Source organism: Talpa occidentalis, unplaced genomic scaffold, assembly GCF_014898055.3.
Source record: "Talpa occidentalis isolate TD23 unplaced genomic scaffold, MPIMG_talOcc4v2.1 talOcc4.9, whole genome shotgun sequence".
NCBI classification, from domain to species: Eukaryota; Metazoa; Chordata; class Mammalia; order Eulipotyphla; family Talpidae; genus Talpa; species Talpa occidentalis.
The window spans coordinates 115,481,695-115,499,144 of record NW_023605305.1 but is presented as its reverse complement, the minus strand read 5'-3'; the positions used below and the strand labels follow the sequence as shown (position 1 = coordinate 115,499,144).

General features: G+C 40.1%; 1 protein-coding gene across 4 annotated transcripts; it reads left to right on the top strand.

The window, feature by feature from the left end:
• The first annotated feature begins 885 nt into the window (after positions 1 to 885).
• HORMAD1 (HORMA domain containing 1) lies at positions 886 to 16,616 on the top strand. Of its 4 annotated transcripts, none has more exons than XM_037500198.2 (15): positions 886 to 971; positions 2,151 to 2,208; positions 2,908 to 3,052; positions 4,629 to 4,692; positions 5,130 to 5,166; positions 7,698 to 7,718; positions 7,971 to 7,997; positions 10,110 to 10,177; positions 10,690 to 10,841; positions 11,539 to 11,798; positions 13,378 to 13,444; positions 13,533 to 13,606; positions 14,731 to 14,814; positions 15,756 to 15,827; positions 15,972 to 16,616. In XM_037500198.2, exons 2-15 carry the CDS (start codon positions 2,176 to 2,178, stop codon positions 16,050 to 16,052), a joined length of 1,185 nt encoding a protein of 394 aa, XP_037356095.1. In that variant the 5' UTR covers positions 886 to 971; positions 2,151 to 2,175; the 3' UTR covers positions 16,053 to 16,616. The 4 variants fall into 4 exon arrangements, with proteins under 4 accessions (XP_037356095.1, XP_037356097.1, XP_037356096.1 ...); XM_037500200.2 differs by having other exon boundaries at positions 914 to 931; XM_037500199.2 differs by lacking the exon at positions 886 to 971 and adding an exon at positions 997 to 1,049.
• The last annotated feature ends 834 nt before the right edge of the window (positions 16,617 to 17,450 follow it).

Genomic DNA, 17,450 nt, shown 5'->3' with positions numbered 1-17,450 from the left:
CCCCAGTTCTTGTATGCATAAATAAATAAATCTTAAAAAATAAAATAAATCAATGATAATTCTCTTAACAGTTCTTCAAGTTTCTAAATTTCTAATATATTTTATTGCTTTTTTACTTATCAGTTTAAAATGGTATTTTATGATGTTTTAGAACTCTTGCAGCAACACCACCCATTTCTCCCCTTCTCAGAATATAGTCATTTCAATTATGAGGCCAGGGGATTTTCACTGTTTTTTTTTTTCACCCTGAAAACAGAATTCTAGTTTTGATTCCTCTCCTAGTTGACTCGAGGCAAATTTTTTAATATCTAGTCGTTATTTCCTAACTGGTGATGCAGAAACATCAAAGTTTATAAATACACTAACACAATTTATTTGGAAATACACCAATTTGTAAACAAAGAAGTGTGTGCTACTCCCCAACCCCCTGCTACCTACTAGCTCTGATTTTACTATTTTGTCTCTAAATGAGACATTAATTACCCTCGAAGCACCCGGTCCCCACAGGCAGAGCCCAGTGGATGGAGCGAAGGAAGAAATTACTAGAGCAGCTGATTTCCTGAAGACGCAGGAGACTGGGCGGTGGGAGAGCAACATGCAGCAGATGCAACAACAAGGCAAAGGCCTAAAACCCACCAGAAATAAACATGATGAATTAAACGACTGGCCAAGGACCCTCCGGCCAAGGTGAACGACAAGCGTGTGGCCAAGACCACGACGAGCAGCCACTGAGGCGGCCCCTCTGGGAGGCAGGCGTTTCCCGCTGAGGTGACGCCGGCCCCGGGGCTCCCGGCAGGCTGTGCGCCGCTCTTGGCGGGACCGAGGCGTCCGCACCTGTCCACAGGCCCCGTCACGCTCCCGCGGGCGACCAACCGTTACAGACAGCGCATGCGCAGCGAGGGAACCACCACGACGCAGAAGGCGCTGCTCGGTGCGAGGCCTGGGCGCCGGGGCGGGCCCTCAGACTTGACGTAATATGTGTTTCTTTCTTCTCCCTTTTCCTTTTCTCCTCTGTAAACCGGCCTTCCTGTCACCGCGAGGCCTGGACGGTGAATATTGCGGGGTGGGGCGGTGCCTGCTTGTGTTTCCCACGCGGCCGGCCCAATGAGGGCCCTGGCGGCAGCTCAGGCCGCGGCAGGGCCCTGTCAGCCGCCGCGACCGACGCCGCCGGGGCTCGGCCTGGGCTGTGCCCGGCGGCCGGAAAACCCGAAGCTGAGGGAGGCCCGGACACGAGGAAGCACCACAGGTCACGGAACCGGGGGTCTCCCCACGTCTAGGCCTGTCCTGGGCCGCACAGCGCGGACGGGCTCCGGGCCAGGCCCAGCGCCGCGCGGGGAGGGCCCCATTCAGTTCTTTGAAACTATAAATTTGAAACAAAAAGTTAAGAGGTTCGTTAGGATCTGCCCGGGGCGAGCTTTTCCTAACCCGCTACCTGCTGTTGTCAGTGCTCGAATAAATGGACGGTGCGTCTTTGAAAGGGGCTTTTTTTTTTCTTAGTTAGTTTTTATTATTTTTTAAATTTTATATATTTTTTACATCAGTTTTCATTTTTGCACAATGTATGCATTTTCACTTGGTTATCGTCCCCATACAATTCCCACCCCCCTTATTTTCATCCTACTCCCTCTCCCACCCCCCCGTGTGTCTCTCTGGATTAAAGCAATTTTTTTTAAAGATTTAATTTTTATTTATACAATAGCTGGGGTACAGGCCAGAGTTGGAGGTGTGTGTGAGAGGATTCACCAGAGACAGAGCGGGGAGCAGAACAGGCAAACTGACTGAAACATACTGCTGAGGTAGAGCTGCAGGGAGGCAGGAGAGGTCTGCTGCGCCATGTGGGTACCTCCTTGGCCGGGGAGATAGAAATCGTGCTGCAGAGACTGCAGACTGCCTCATAGTGCAGTGCTTAACCCTTTGTGCCACCAGGGAGGCCCCTAAAGCACTTTCTTAGCCCCGGTCATGCGAAGCTCGCCAGTCGGGTGGCTTAAAATAAGGTCATACGCTGGAAGAATGGGCTAGAGAAAGGAAGCCTGTTTCAGAAGTGGCCTTTTTAAGAAAAGAAATCTCGTTTCCTCACGTAAAATTCTTTCCGACTTCACAGGTACAAGCTAGAATATTAGGGATAAAAATAAGCTTTTCTTTGTCACAAGGTTGCCTTAAAGAAAATACTGGAAGATGGCCACTGCGCAGTTGCAGAGAACGTCCATGGTATGATCTCCTGCATAGATTTAATAGATTTTAATTTAGCAAATTGTATTGTTTCTTGAGGTCTCAAATATTTTTACACCTGGAGGTTAGAGCCAGCTGCTTGAGAGTTTAATGATATCTAGAAATTACTGGCTAAGTTGTTTTGAATTCGTGGAGATTTCTACTGGGTGTTGGATTCACTGCATTTAATCACTGGTTCACATTCCATTTCCATTAGGTATTAATGGACGCTTTTCTGTTCCTTTGGAGGCATGATGGTTCATAACAATCCATTCCTAGAATATGCATCTCCAGACCCCACAGACAAAAAAAAAATTGTCTTCTTTGCATGGGGCTTGCACTACAGGGCATATGCACATGTGCGTGTAGTTCCTAGGCGGAACTACACGTGTGTTAAACCTAGGCGGTGACTGACAAGACCATGTTACCTGTCCATGCCTCACATGCATAGGGACAGTTGACCCTGCAGGGGGTTGGTAACATGATTCTTAGCACTTTCTGCATTTTACTTTTAGGCTGCCACCCTGGAACAGCTCACATTTTGGAAGGCAGTCTGACTTTCTGAGCTTTCCTAACCACAGTGGCTAGGAACTATTTGGGAAAGTACCGTGCTTATACAAAATTAGATCTACTTTAAGTTCAGGAAAGCATATTTTTAATAAATCTAAACAAGCTATTTTAACTTCCCTTGAATTTTAGAGTGCATTGGTATTTCCCAATAAGATATCAACTGAACAGCAGTCTTTGGTGTTAGTGAAGAGGCTTCTAGCAGTTTCAGTATCCTGCATCACCTATTTGAGAGGAATATTTCCAGAATGTGCTTACGGAACAAGATATCTAGATGGTAATATAATATTTATTTAAATTTTTTCTTTAAACGTGTTATTTTTATTTTGGTTTGCTCTAAAACTGTAATTTTTTACTTCAGGATTTTGCTTTTTTAATAACTTTATTGAGCTATCATTCACATACCTGACAGTTCACTCATTTAAAGTGTACAGTGAGGGCCTCCTCTGGTGGCACAGCGGTTGAGTGCTGGGCTGCTGGGCTGCCCGCTGCCTCTGCAGCGCCGGTTCCTTCCCCGGCCGCCACGAGGGTCCCACAAAAAATAAATAAATAAAGATAAAGTGTACAGTGATTTTTAGTATATTCATAGAGATATATGAAAGGTCTGGTGGGAACCAAAGTTACCAGGGTGAAAAGGCGTCTGGTAGGAAGCCCACCTAAGGGCCAGAATGAGGACCTGCTGATACCATCAGAAAACAACTGTTCCTCGTTACCTGCAAGTCCAGTTTCCCTCTTCCCATCCTATAAAAACCTGCCTTCCTCTGACAATAGGCGTGGCTTCACCGGCCCCCACCTTGGGTCCGTGAGGTTCACCTGGGAACACAATATTTTAAACTTATTCTGTCTTCCTCGTCTTTCCCGCCTCGTCTTTCCCGCCTCATCTTTCCCTGCCGAACCTTTCAATATATATCACCACAGTTTTAGAACATGTTCACCACCCCAAAAGGAAACCCCATACCCACTAAGTCATTCCCCACTTCCCGCAATCTCCCCATTTTCTGTCTTTATGGATTTGGCTATTCTCAACATTTCATGAAAATGCCAAAAAATTTGTATGATTAAGAAACAAAAACATCCTTTCATGTAAGTGCAGTCATACAATATGTGGTCCTTTGGGAATGCTTCTTTCACTGCCACTTTCGAAGTTCATGCATACATCATAGAAGAGAACTGTACTAGGTTCTTTTTGTTGCTGAATAATATTCCATTATGTGGATATACCACATTTCATCCATTCTTCAGTTGATGAACATTTGGGTTGTTTCCATATGTTGGTTATTATAAATAATGCCATGTATGTGGCACATTTTTATTGTAGACATCTAAGTGGGGTTTTCTTGAAGTATTTGCAGTATCACAAGTATAATTTCACCAGCTATTAATCTTATGATGATAAAGTAAGTAGATAAAGTATTCTGTTATTTATAATTTTGTACAGTGGTAGTGCATGTTCTCGTGTTAGCTTAAGGAAGAAAACAATGCATCCAATTTATATAATTAGGTTAACTCATTGCCCACCATACACAGTATGTAATTTTGTGTGCTGGTAATGTGCTAGGCAACATGTTAAGGACTGTGTTATTTCTGGTGACTTACTAATTTATATTACAGGCTGATGAGTCAGATATTAACCCTATTTTTCAGATAAGGATCGTGAGAGAGAGATCTTCTCAGTCCCTTCCACTATATGACATGTTGCTTCTTTTTAGGGTTGTCTTTGGTAACCAGTTAACTTCTTGGCCTTTTGCAAATACTTATAATGAGCAGCTAAAGAAAATAATCTTCATTTAAAATTTCTAGTTGTTTATTAATCCTAAGTAGTTCTATATTTATATCACCATTTTTGTGCTTAGATCTTTGTGTCAAAATTCTGAGAGAAGATAAAAATTGTCCAGGAGCTACACAGTTAGTGAAGTGGTAAGTAAAAGCATACCTAGTGATAGAAAATTGTTTTTTAAATCACATTTTTTTTAATCTTGGATACTTTTTGGTGTTTAATTAAATTTTAATGTTCCTCTTTAACCATGAATATATTTTTGCAAGTCTTTGAATTTTTGCATTAAAATTTTCCTTTGCTTCATGCTGCATGATCAAGCATCATGTTCCTATTTTTGTTCCCCACAAATAGCTGCCAGATATTTTATACCTACTCTTCCGTCCCCCATCAACATCTCATAGTTCTGCCATATTGTTTTGTTTTATTATTTTAAGCTAGTTAACAAGAAGGAAGCTTTAGTAAGAAAACTTTGTATTATTGTATATTGAATAAATATATAATGAGATCATTGGAGATTTATTAAAAATTTTTCTGAAAATGCATTCCATCTAAAAATGGATCCTTGGTTATTTTTTAGGATGCTAGGATGCTATGATGCCTTGCAAAAAAAATATGTAAGTCAATATCTCTATCCTTTGTTCTACATTTTATTCTACAATTGTAGCAATTACCACATAATAAAACTTTAACTTGGGCACAGGCCTGTCCTCTTCATATTGAAAAGAACATTTGAATATCTTGAAGATTAATACTCAATTCATTTAAAGCTCATAAAATTAATACTTAGCAAATTTTGCAAAGCCAGGTTTGGTTAATTGTTAACACTCATTTGTATTAGTAACATATATTAACTTAAAATCTTAATGAATTAAATTCTTTTTAAATAGTTCATTATTTAGTTTTACATGTCTTCTGCAGTCTTTTATTTTTTTTTAAAGATTTATTTATTTATGCATACAAGAGCCGGGGTACGGGCCAGAGATTCGGGGGTGGGGGTGAGAGGATTCACTAGAGACAGAGCGGTAAACAGAACAGGCAGACTGATTGAAATGCATTGCTGAGGGGAGCAGCGGGCAAGACAGGAGAGGTCGCCATGCCATGTGGGTTACTCCCAGGGATCGAACTCGTGCTGCAGAAGCTGCGAATTGCTTCATAGTGCAGTGTCTAACCCCTTGCACCACCAGGGAGGTCCCTACAATCTTTTCTATACTAATAATTTAACAAATTATTTCTTTATGAAAGTTCAACAATAAATTCCCATGTAATCTAGATTAAATTGTCACAAATTCTGTATTCCTATGAATTTCAACAAATAAGATTTTGCTATAAACTAACCCTTTTTGTATACTTAGCCTATGTCTGTATCAACTTGTAGAGGTTCAACACTAACAAAATTGTGAAAATGATAACATTTTATCCATGGTCACTAACCTCTTTCACTAAGGCATTTAATATTTAAATATTAAACGCCTGCTATATACTAGATACATATTGTAGGTAGGAGTTGGTCAATAAGTGGACAGTGGTCAATGAGACAAAGAGCTCCCTTCTATACTGAAAAAACAATAAAACAAGTAAGTCAGATCATTTCCATTAGTAGTAAATGCCATTAAAATTTTTAGAAAGTGGAAAAGTGGGGTCACTTGCGCTAGAGTGATTGAAGGAACTCTCTGAGGAGATGACGTTTGTTGAAGGTGAGGTTTGAATGAAAAGAAACCAGGCAGACTTTGATTTTGGGAGAGAAGCTAGCAGAACAGCGAGCGCAGAGAAGGGAGTTTGGAGTTTAGTGGACAGAGTGTGAGGAGTGGCATGAGATGAGCCTGGGAAGGTGGGCCCTGGCCTGCAGGCCTTTGTGCAGGTGAGGTGTTTGGATTTTATTTTAGTGTAAATGAAGCTCATTTAAAGGTCTTGAATAGAAGTGTAACATTTGATTTATATTTAAAATGAAAAGAGAAATCACTCTTATTTAAAGAATATATTGGGGGACCTCCCTGGTGGCACAGCGGTTGAGCGCTGGGTTGCGAAGCTGCCCGCGGCCTCTGTGGCACCGGTTCGATCCCCGGTTGCTCCCCGGCCACCAGAGGAGGGTCCCACATGGCGCGCAGACCTCTCCTGCCGCCCGCTGCTCCCCTCAGCAGTGTACTTCGGTCCTTCTGCCTGCTCTGCTCCCCGCTCTGGATCTGGTGAATTCTCTCACCCTCCCGTGCTTCTGACTGTACCCAGTGCATGTATAAACAAAACAAACAAATAAATAAATAAAACATGCCTCTAGAAAAATTTTTTAAAAAATTATAAAGAATATATTGGGGCCTCCCTGGTGGTGCTGCGGTTGAGCGCTGGGTTGCGAAGCTGCCCAAAGCCTCTGCAGCGCTGGTTTGAACCCAGGCCACCAAGCGAGAGTCCCACAGGAGAGGTGCGCAGACCTCTCCTGCCACCTGCTGCTCCCCTCAGCAGTGTACTTTGTCAGTCTGCCTGTTCTGCTCCCTGCTCTGGCTCTGGTGAATTCTCTCACCCTCCCGCACTTCTGACTGTACCCAGTGCTTGTATAAATAAATAAATAAATCCTTAAAAAAAAAAAGAATATAATGTAGAAGAAGAATATGCAGTACCGGTGACAAATAATGGTGGCTTATGCCAAGATTACAGAGGGGAAAATGGAAGAGTCAGACACATTCGGCAGTAGAGCTGATTGGACTTGTGGATGGATGGGCTGTGGAGTATAGAGAAAAAATCTGAAGCTTAGATTTTTGGCAGATTACTTGAATGATTTCCTGTGCTTCTTCCTGTGGTCCCCACAGTCTCTTCCCTTTCTCAAATGAACTCTTCTACTTTTTCTCTTTTCAAAATCAGTTCTTATAGTGCTAAGATTTCACAATATATTTCTTCCTTGTAACTGGTTGTAATGCCCCTGTTTTCTTAAGTCAGCGACATGAATTACAACCTTTAGTAAGTCAAGTAGATATTTGGGGGTAAAGAGAAGACTATCTAAGATATTGCTTTTTTAGGCCTCATATAAAGTCTGTTTTTCTGCATGATCATTTCTTACTAGGAGTAGATGTGAAAGTAGTACAAAGAGTTCTGTGATTCATCATGACAAAATATAGTGTAGAATAAAAGTAAAATTTTTTTCTTTGTTGTGTTTCAGCTAAGGATGGTTGTTCTAGCTGTAAGTATTTTCAAATTGTTCTTTTTTAAAACTGTCAAATTCAGACTTGATTAAATAACACTAAAACCATTACATGATTATATCACTTTATTCACACAACTGATCTATTCAATGGGAAAAAAATAACAATATTTGGGGAAGTCATTTTGTATTTTGTTTTGCTGAGGTTTTTAATAGTGTAGTCTAAGTATCCTGTTAATTTTGTTGACTACTTTGCTTTATCTAACTCAATTGCAAATTATTTTTAAATAGGTATATACCAATCCTGAAGACCCTCAGGTAAGTGTGTTTAAGTAGCAAACAAATAATATCTCTGATATCTAAAAATAACAAAATTGAATCATACGCTTTTAATCAATACACTTTAATATATACTTTAAAATTTAGAACTCAGATTTTTTTTTTTGAGGCAAAACAGGGCTTGTATTATTACCTTTAAACAGATTAATATTGTTACTACAGCAGAGATTTATGTGATTGATCTTAGGCCACAAACCATTAGAAATAGTCTAAATCTCCTGACTTCTGATTCTTTACAATAGTCTTTTCATAGAATTATGAAAGGTGTTGAAAATGAGAAAAATATGCTCATCCTTAAACCTTTCATATTCATCCTAATCCACTCACATCCATCTTTTCATCTGACATTTAAGGGAAAGAGGGGACTATAAGAAATAATAGAGGAAGTCAGAAGACAAGAAATTAAGGGCCTGTTGAATACTTACTATTATTTGACTGTTCTTTGAGTCTTTATGTGTTATCCCGTTTATTCATCCAATCTTCATGAGGTTACCATCTCTACTTTGTAGATAATGAAACCTAGACACAAGGTTTCTTGCCTGAATTCACAGTGGCACAATTTGAATTTGGACCCAAGAAGCTAATTCATGATCTGGGTGTTTAACCAGTATTATAACCACTGTTGTAATACAGTGTTTCATTCAGTAATGAAACAGATGAGAAGCAGGTTTTTTAAAAAGAGAACCAGGGCCTCCCCGGTGGCGCAGCGGTTGAGCGCTGGCTTGCGAGGCTGCCCGCGGCCTCTGCGGCGCCGGTTCGATCCCCGGCTGCTCCCCAGCCACCGGAGGAGGGTCCCACATGGCGCGCAGACCTCTCCTGCCGCCCGCTGCTCCCCTCAGCAGTGTACTTCGGTCCTTCTGCCTGCTCTGCTCCCCGCTCTGGCTCTGGTGAATTCTCTCACCCTCCCGCGCTTCTGACTGTACCCAGTGCATGTATAAACAAACAAACAAACAAATAAATAAATAAATAAATAACATGCCTCTATATTAAAAAAAAAAAAAAAAATAAAAAAAAAAAATAAAAAGAGAACCATTCCTCATCCCTGTGTGAGTACTGGAATGTTAAGAAAGCAGTACAAGTTTTAAACTTTCAACAGGACTGGAAATGTGTCTTTTCTTTAATACTTATGCCTGCTATTAATACTTAATATTATTATCACAGTGACAAAGTCATGTGGGCAAAGGCTGTGAATTAGATTATTCAGAAAATTTTCATATGCTTTATAATTCACATTTTTCTTTTATAAAAGAGCACGCTTGCTGATAGACTAATATTTATTGATGCTTGGCATAGCAGGCACTTTAAGGGCTCTGTATACAAAGTACCCCATCTGATAAATATCCACAGTCACCAATGAGATTCGTACTATTTTCAACCTCTTTTATTAGCTGGAGAAACTGAGACTTGGAGTAGTTAAATGATGCTTTTGGTTAAAGTATAGTAAGGGGCCTCCCCTGTGGCGCAGCGGTTGAGCGCTGGGTTGCAAAGCTGCCCGCAGCCTCTGCAGCGCCGGTTCGATCCCCGGCTGCTCCCCGGCCACCAGAGGAGGGTCCCGCATGGCGCGCAGACCTCTCTTGCAGCGCCCGCTGCTCCCCTCAGCAGTGTACTTTGGTCCTTCTGCCTGCTCTGCTCCCCACTCTGGCTCTGGTGAATTCTCTCACCCTCCCGCGCTTCTGACTGTACCCAGTGCTTGTATAAATAAACAAATAAACAAACAAACAAATAAATAAATAACTCTTTAAAAAAAATAAATAAATAAAGTATAGTAAGGATTTAGGTCCTGTGTCTAGCCATTCTGCCAAAGTAGGAGATAAGCTGCCTCCATTACTGGGCTGCTAGGGAGTCCCTTCCTTCTGGTATATATAACACATGTTATAAAGTGAATGGGGAAATAAGTATCTCTCCAGGACTGAAGCCTCAAACCCCAAGCCATGGGAAATGACTATGGACTTGAAAGTTTCAGTGGACCAATAGGGATTAAGATAGCAGAAAAAATTATTAAATGTTGAGAGTCGTACAGAAGCAGTACATGTCTACTTGGCAGTCAGTACTTGTATATCAGATACATAACTGCAGTGTTTTCTATTTAAGACAATTTCAGAATGTTACCAGTTTAAATTCAAGTATACTGTCAATGGACCAATCATGGACTTCATAAGGTATTGTTTTCTTTTTATATAACAGATTACCACTCATTCATATTAATACTATATAACTAAAACCTCAGGTTTAATTCTGAAACTTCACAAACATTTTGAATTAATCATGAGGGTGTGCTTATATAGTAATATATCCTTGAAGTAACTGTGCAAGGCAGGATTCTGTGGCTAATCATATACTATTTTAATTGTGAAATAGAACCAAAGAATAGGAAAGTTGTTGATGCTTAATAGAATTAAAGTTGTTGATGCTTAATAAATTAAAATGCATCATTTGTTTCCTTTAAACACCTTATATAGAATATATATTTAATTTATGTAGAGTTATTCTCTTATATTAATAGTGATATTAATATTAAAATTTTAATCAGTGACATTAAAACACAGTTATGGTAACTTTCAACTTAACTGTATGCTATGATAGGAATAAGAATCTCAAATAGTAAATGTGAAATTATGTTATTAGCAGCCACAGGTTTCATAAAATAAATTAATGTGGGATTCTCTTCTAGTAAAAACCAAACAAATGAATCTAGTATGTCATCTGCCGACACCAAGAAAGCAAGTATTCTCCTCATTCGCAAGATATATATTCTGATGCAAAATCTGGGGCCTCTACCTAATGACGTTTGTTTGACCATGAAACTGTTTTACTATGATGAAGGTACTATTTGCAATATATCCTTTTACCATTGGTATCTGTATGATATATTACTATTATTGAAATAATTGGTTTCCGGGCCTCCCCGGTGGCGCAGCGGTTGAGCGCTGGGTTGAGAAGCTGCCCACGGCCTCTGCGGCGCTGGTTCGATCCACGACTGCTCCCCGGCCACCAGAGGAGGGTCCCACATGGCACGCAGACCTCTCCTGCCACCCGCTGCTCCCCTCAGCAGTGTACTTCGGTCCTTCTGCCTGCTCTGCTCCCTGCTCTGGCTCTGGTGAATTCTCTCACCCTCCCGCGCTTCTGACTGTACCCAGTGCATGTATAAACAAAACAAACAAACAAATAAATAAATAAAACATGCCTCTATTAAAAAAAAATAATAATAATTGGTTTCCACCCAAGGGTTTTTTTAGCACCTCAATTAGTAGGTAGGTACAGTTATTTCCCCCAGTTGACAGATATGGAAACTGAATCAAGGATGATAAATAATTTCCTCAAGGTCACATAGCCAGCCAAGTCAAGGGGGAAAAAAGGTATAAAAATAAAATCACAACTTGGGAGTAGAAGAGTAATTTTTATTTTTTATTGTATGCCCTTCTATACTATTCATACTCCTTCATCTACATTTACTTTTATAATAGCAATAATAATTTCTTTGATTTCATGAACAGCACAGTTTACATTTACTCTTTTGCAGTTACACCTCCAGATTACCAGCCTCCTGGCTTTAAGGATGGTGATTGCGAAGGAGTGATATTTGAAGGGGAACCTATGTACTTAAATGTGGGAGAAGTCCCAACACCTTTTCACACCTTCAAAGTAAAAGTGACCACTGAGAAAGAACGAATGGAAAATATTGATTCAACCATATTATCACCAAAACATTTAAAAACACCACTTCAGAAAATTCTCATGGACAAAGATGACCTAGGAAATGAACAGGAGCATTATATAAGTGTGAGTGTACATTAGAGTTATAAAGTGCTACAGAGAGTAACAAACTCTATTCTGAGAACTTTAATAGTTTTTATTAATATTTGCATAAGTGTATTATAATCATAAACTCAAGGTTGAAAGGGCCATTAAGGAAGGTAATGGTTTGTAGTTTCAGAATTCTCTACCTTGGTGAAAGCAACGTTATTCTCAGAAATGTACCAGCACAGCTATTCCCAGTGAAACAGAGAATGGTCCTGAAGGCCCAACCACTTACCACCTCACTTGCCCTCACAGTGACTTTGAGGAAACCCCTTAGCCTGGAGCAAAATTTGAAAATTACTGAACTAGTCCAATCCCCCAACTAATGCTGGAACCGTTTTCCTCAGCGCCCTGCTCGGTGCTCATGTAAGCGTGTGCTTGAATTCTTCAAGGTCTGGCAAGTCTGTCCTGAAGCAACCTGGAAGTTCCTGGAAGGCAGGAAAAGTGTCTTACTCATCTTTGTAACCTCCTGTGCCTAGCACTTGGATTTACAGTGTGCATTCTCAGTACTGGTTGAATGCATAGATGAATAGAGGTATATTTAAAAAGCATTTTTATTGCCCCATTTCCCAGAAATCTGTCAGTATTCGCAAGATCATTCTTTACTCTCATCTTTGTTGTTTTCTCGTCTCATGCTATTCTAAATTATGCCCCAATACTTATATATAGAGGATGATTTGTGCTCTGTGGCTGCATCCTTACAAATTGAAAATTCAATTTTCAAACAATTCAATGAAGAAAATTTTATCCTAAAACCTAAATCCCAGTCTTTTATAAACAAATATGGTTGGGAATTGTGTAGCTTTTTAAAAAATATTAAGGGCCTCCCTGGTGGTGTACGGGGTTAAGAACCACACTATGAAGCAATCCGCAGCCTCTGCAGCATGAGTTTGATCCCCGGCCGGCGAAGCAGACCTCTGCTGTCTCACCTACTGCTCCCTTCAGCAATGGATTTCAGTCAGTCTGCCTGTTCTGTTCCCCACTCTTGTCTCTGGTGAATCCTCTCACCCCCTGCATCTCTGGCCTGTACCCCAGCTCTTGTATGCATAAAAAAAATAAATCTTTAAAAAAAAATAAAAAATAAAAAATATTAAAAGCTCTTTGACAATGTCACAAAGGGAACGATAACTATAGACACTAGCACTATGACCATATCAAGGCTGAGCTTACCCTTCACTAATGCCCTGGGGAGAGCTAAGGCTTGTTCAGAGTGTATGCTAACATCTAGGAAATTCCAGAGTTTGGAAGTGGTAGCTTATTGGGTGAACATGTCCAATTCAGTGTCCTCAAGATGCAAAAGAAGCATCTAAGCTTCTTAGAAGCATTATACATTTTTGAGAAAGCCTCAACCCTGCAAATTAGGTAGTATTTTGTATTGTGGATAAATCGGTTGCCTTGCTATAGCAGCTACTTCATTTCTAGCAAGTGTACAGTAGTTGGAGTATCATGATATATTTAACCTTCACATAAAACAAGTTTGTTCATAATTACCTCTACCCAGTTGTTTTAATTTCTTTTTGAAATATGTATATATATATTTTTTTTCTTGTAATTATTGTAGGATGATTCTGACATTGAAACTAAAATGGAAGGGCAGAGAAAAACCCCTGGATATTCTGAAACCAGAGGTAATAAGTTAATGAAAATGTAGATTAATTCATTTCCAATTTAATTAGAATTATACTATTTAATGTTAAATATACTTTTTTTTCACAGAGCCAAGTTTAGTTTTTGAGGAAGATGAAATGAAATTTAAAGAAAGTTCAGATTTTTCTATTTCTCATTCTCAGGTATAAACTTGGTAGTTCCGGTCTCACTTTTGTTTTGTTTTGTTTTTGTTTTTGTTTTTGTTTTTCATAAGACTATTGCTTATGTGCTTTTTTAGGTATTGCTTAGAATGTCTTAATATATCCTGGGTCTTCTAGAAGAAAATTAGGCTTTAAGAAATGTTTAGTAAGGGCCTCCCTGGTGGCGCAGGCAGTTGAGCGCCTCACTGTGAGGCTGTCCGCAGCCTCTGCAGTGCGGGTTTGATCCCAGCCAGCCGGCCGGCGAGAATCCCACATGGCGAAGCAGACCCCTCCTGTCTCGCCCGCTGCTCCCCTCAGCTCCCTCAGCAGTGTATTTCTTTCTTTTTTTTTTTTTTAGATTTATTTATTTATTTATACAAGCACTGGGTACAGTCAGAAGCGTGGGAGGGTGAGAGAATTTACCAGAGCCAGAGCGGGGAGCAGAGCAGGCAGACCGGCAAAACACACTTCAGCAGTGTATTTCAGTCAATCTGCTTGTTCTGTTCCCCACTCTGTCTCTGGTGAATCTTCTCACCCTCCCATGCATCTGGCCTGTACCCCGGTTCTTGTATAAAAATAAGTAAATCTCTTTAAAAAAAAAAATGTTTAGTAATAACCGTAAGTACTGTTCATGGCATCTCAGAATCTTGGTGCTTAATAGAATCTGAAGTAGTTACGTATACATTACCCTTTGTATCTACAAATGTATATAACACATTTTTGTTGCCTTGAAGCAGAACATGCTTGATACTGTTTTCCAAAGACAGTAAAATTCTGAAATCACAGATTTAGGTAAAATGAACTTGAAAGTAATGGGACTGATGACTGTCTACCTTCCTCTGCTCAGCCAGTTTCCCAAATGGGCATGTCCTGCAGTTCTGGAAGAGCAGTGCCTGCTGATCATTTGAGACTTTCTCAGCTCCGAATGGTCACTTGTAACAGTGTCAGGCTCACTGTCTTTACCTTGGTGCTTTTTTGTGTAAAAACCAACTCAAAATTACTGGTTTTCATTAGTTCAACATAACAAGACCCTAAATTTTGAAGAATTTGTCAACTTCATTATTGTACTATGCAAAGCTTTTACTACATTATGTTATGTGGTTTTTTATAATTACTCTCTTTTCTAGGTTGAGCAGTTAGTCAGTAAAACATCTGAACTTGATGTGTCTGAAAGCAAAACAAGAAGTGGAAAAATCTTTCAGAATAAAATGGTAAGTATCTTTTTAGATTTCTTTTCCAGATGTGAGTTTATTTTGCTTAAAAGCAAGCATTTTTTAAAAATCCACTAGGCAAGTTTTACTTATAATGTAAAATTAGTTTGGGGACATAAAATCACTTCAGAAATTACCCTTCATTTGGATATGAACTCTCTACCAAAGTACCCCTGACTTTGAGAATAATGACTGAATTAAGGTTAGGAAAGGACAAGAAATTTAAAAAATTAATTGTATATATACTAAGGAAGTTATTGAAACCTTCATTTTAAGCATCAGAAAATTAAGTATGTCCTTTTAGAGAATAGTAATGTGACAGTGAATAATTTGCTGTTACCGAGTATTCACTTAACAAAAGCACTGCATATATAGCACTTATTCACACTAGCCAGGAAGTCGAAAGTCTAAATGTCCATCGACAAATGAAGGGATAAACAAAATGTGGTAATCCGTACAATAGACTATTATTCAACCATAGATAGAAGTGAACTATTTCTACATGTCAGACCTTAGATGAACACTGAAAACATTACACTAAGTAAAAGAAGCCTGTCACAAGAGTCCACACTTACATGATTCTATTCATATGAGAGTCCAAAAAAAAGGGAAAGTTCAGAAGAAGAATTTCTAGAGAGACAGAAAATCTTAAAGCTTGCAGGAAAATGGGGGAGTAGGAGAACGACACCTAAGGGTGCAGGTCTTCTTCTCAGTGGGATGAAATTGTTCTACAATTTACTGGTGATGGTCACACAACTTTGTGGATATTCGTAAAATCATTAAATTGTATACTTTTAAACTGGTGAGTTTGTATGGTATCTGAATTATATATCTCAGTAGTTATTTTTTTTTAATTGCATGTAGTTGCCTATGATTGAAAACTAAAGTGTTGGTTTTTCTTTAACAAATAACCTATTAGTAATTATTCTGTCTTTGTGGAGGCTAATGGAAATCAACCAATAAAATCTTCCAGAGAAAATCGGAAGAGAAGTCACCTCGAATCTGGGAAAACAGTAAGTCTTTCCTATGTTAATGGAAATCGGTTATGCTACCTGTAATCAAAAAAGGGAGAAACCCCCAAGACATGAAAAAGATCTAAAATGTAAGACATTTAAACTGCAAAATACCCATTCTCAGTGGCTGTTTTCTTTTGGCAGGGCCTTCATCACTTTGATTCTTCTAGTCAAGAGTCAGTGCCAAAAAGAAGAAAGTTTAGTGAGCCAAAGGAACATATCTAAACATTTTTTCTTCTGCACGTTTGCAAAGTTCTCAACATTTAAACTAAGCAACACGATATTACTATTTTAAAGGTGTGTTTGCCGTGCCTATGAAAATTCATATGTAGTCTTAAGCAGTTCGTACACTAAAATGAATCTTAGCTTCACACTGTCATCCTCAGCTGAGACAAAGCAACACTGTTACAGTTGGTCTTGTTTGTTACCTGCTCCATCCCCATCATCTATCTTCCATGGTGATGGATACTTCCTTTAAACATACAAAAATTGTATGGTCCTATGAAGTCATTTTTTGAAATGAATAATGTTTATTGTGGTATTAAATTTTGGAGAAGTTCACCTTTTACTTATGTTAAAGCTGTCATTTAACTGTGGTTGTCGTTTTACTGTTTTAGCAATATTTTCCGTACTTTGATGTAATAGATTAACATGCTAATACATAATGTAAAATTAAAAATTGGTACGTTGCCTTTTTAAAAAAACGTTTTTACAACAGGACAAAACTGATTTTTTGAAGTCTGGCATTTTGGGCAGCATAAATAAAATGTGTTTAGCATCTAGACTCTTTCGTGGCTTCTAATTCTTATTTAATTATAAAATGTTTGCACACAAATTTTGAGATCATTTCTGTAGATGTTGCTTTGCAGGCGTTGAGTACACTTCCTAGAACTCTTGAGTGTTAGTGTGCACAATACTGTACTTTCCATGAAAAATCTGGGACGGTTCCAGCCTTGACCATTTCCTTTGCTTTAGAAAAGGAAGTCTTAAAACTTGGTATGTTTGCTCTGGCAGTTTGAGGATCACTGTTCTGTAAGCACACGTTATCCTTGAGTTTGCAGTAACAAGACTCGCGGAGGGCACTGGCGCGTGTGCGCGGGAGAAACGTGCCCGGTCACCCTCGTGTCCGCCGAGTGAGTGTCCACAGACCTGGCCCAGGCTAGGCGTTCCTGGGGCATGGAGTTTAGGGGAAGCTAACTGTAGGCACAATCCATGAACAAATGCTCATTTACTCTGAGCGCCCAGGGGCCCCACCTGGGCGCCCCGGCGCGCGCCGCCAGCCAGGCACACCTGCCTCCCGGGACTGACCAGCCGCCGTCCTCGCAGGTGGGCGCTGGGCTCGCTCTCGGGGCGCCGCGATTGGTCGGCGCGGAGGGGCGCGCAGCCTCGTTCCTCTCCCACCCGGGGCTCCTTCATTGGATTGACCCGCTGTCAGGCTGCGCCGAAACCTGCCTTCTTTCTGTGGGGTTTGTCTGGATCGCAGCACAATAGCCGGGGGGAGAGCCTGCCCTCGTGGGCGCCGATTGGCCGGCCCTGGCCTTGGCGCGCTCTGATTGGCCCAATGAAGCAGCACTAAGGTAGGTTGCCTAGGGATCCTGAGGCCGCTGATGTGTTATTCCTTCT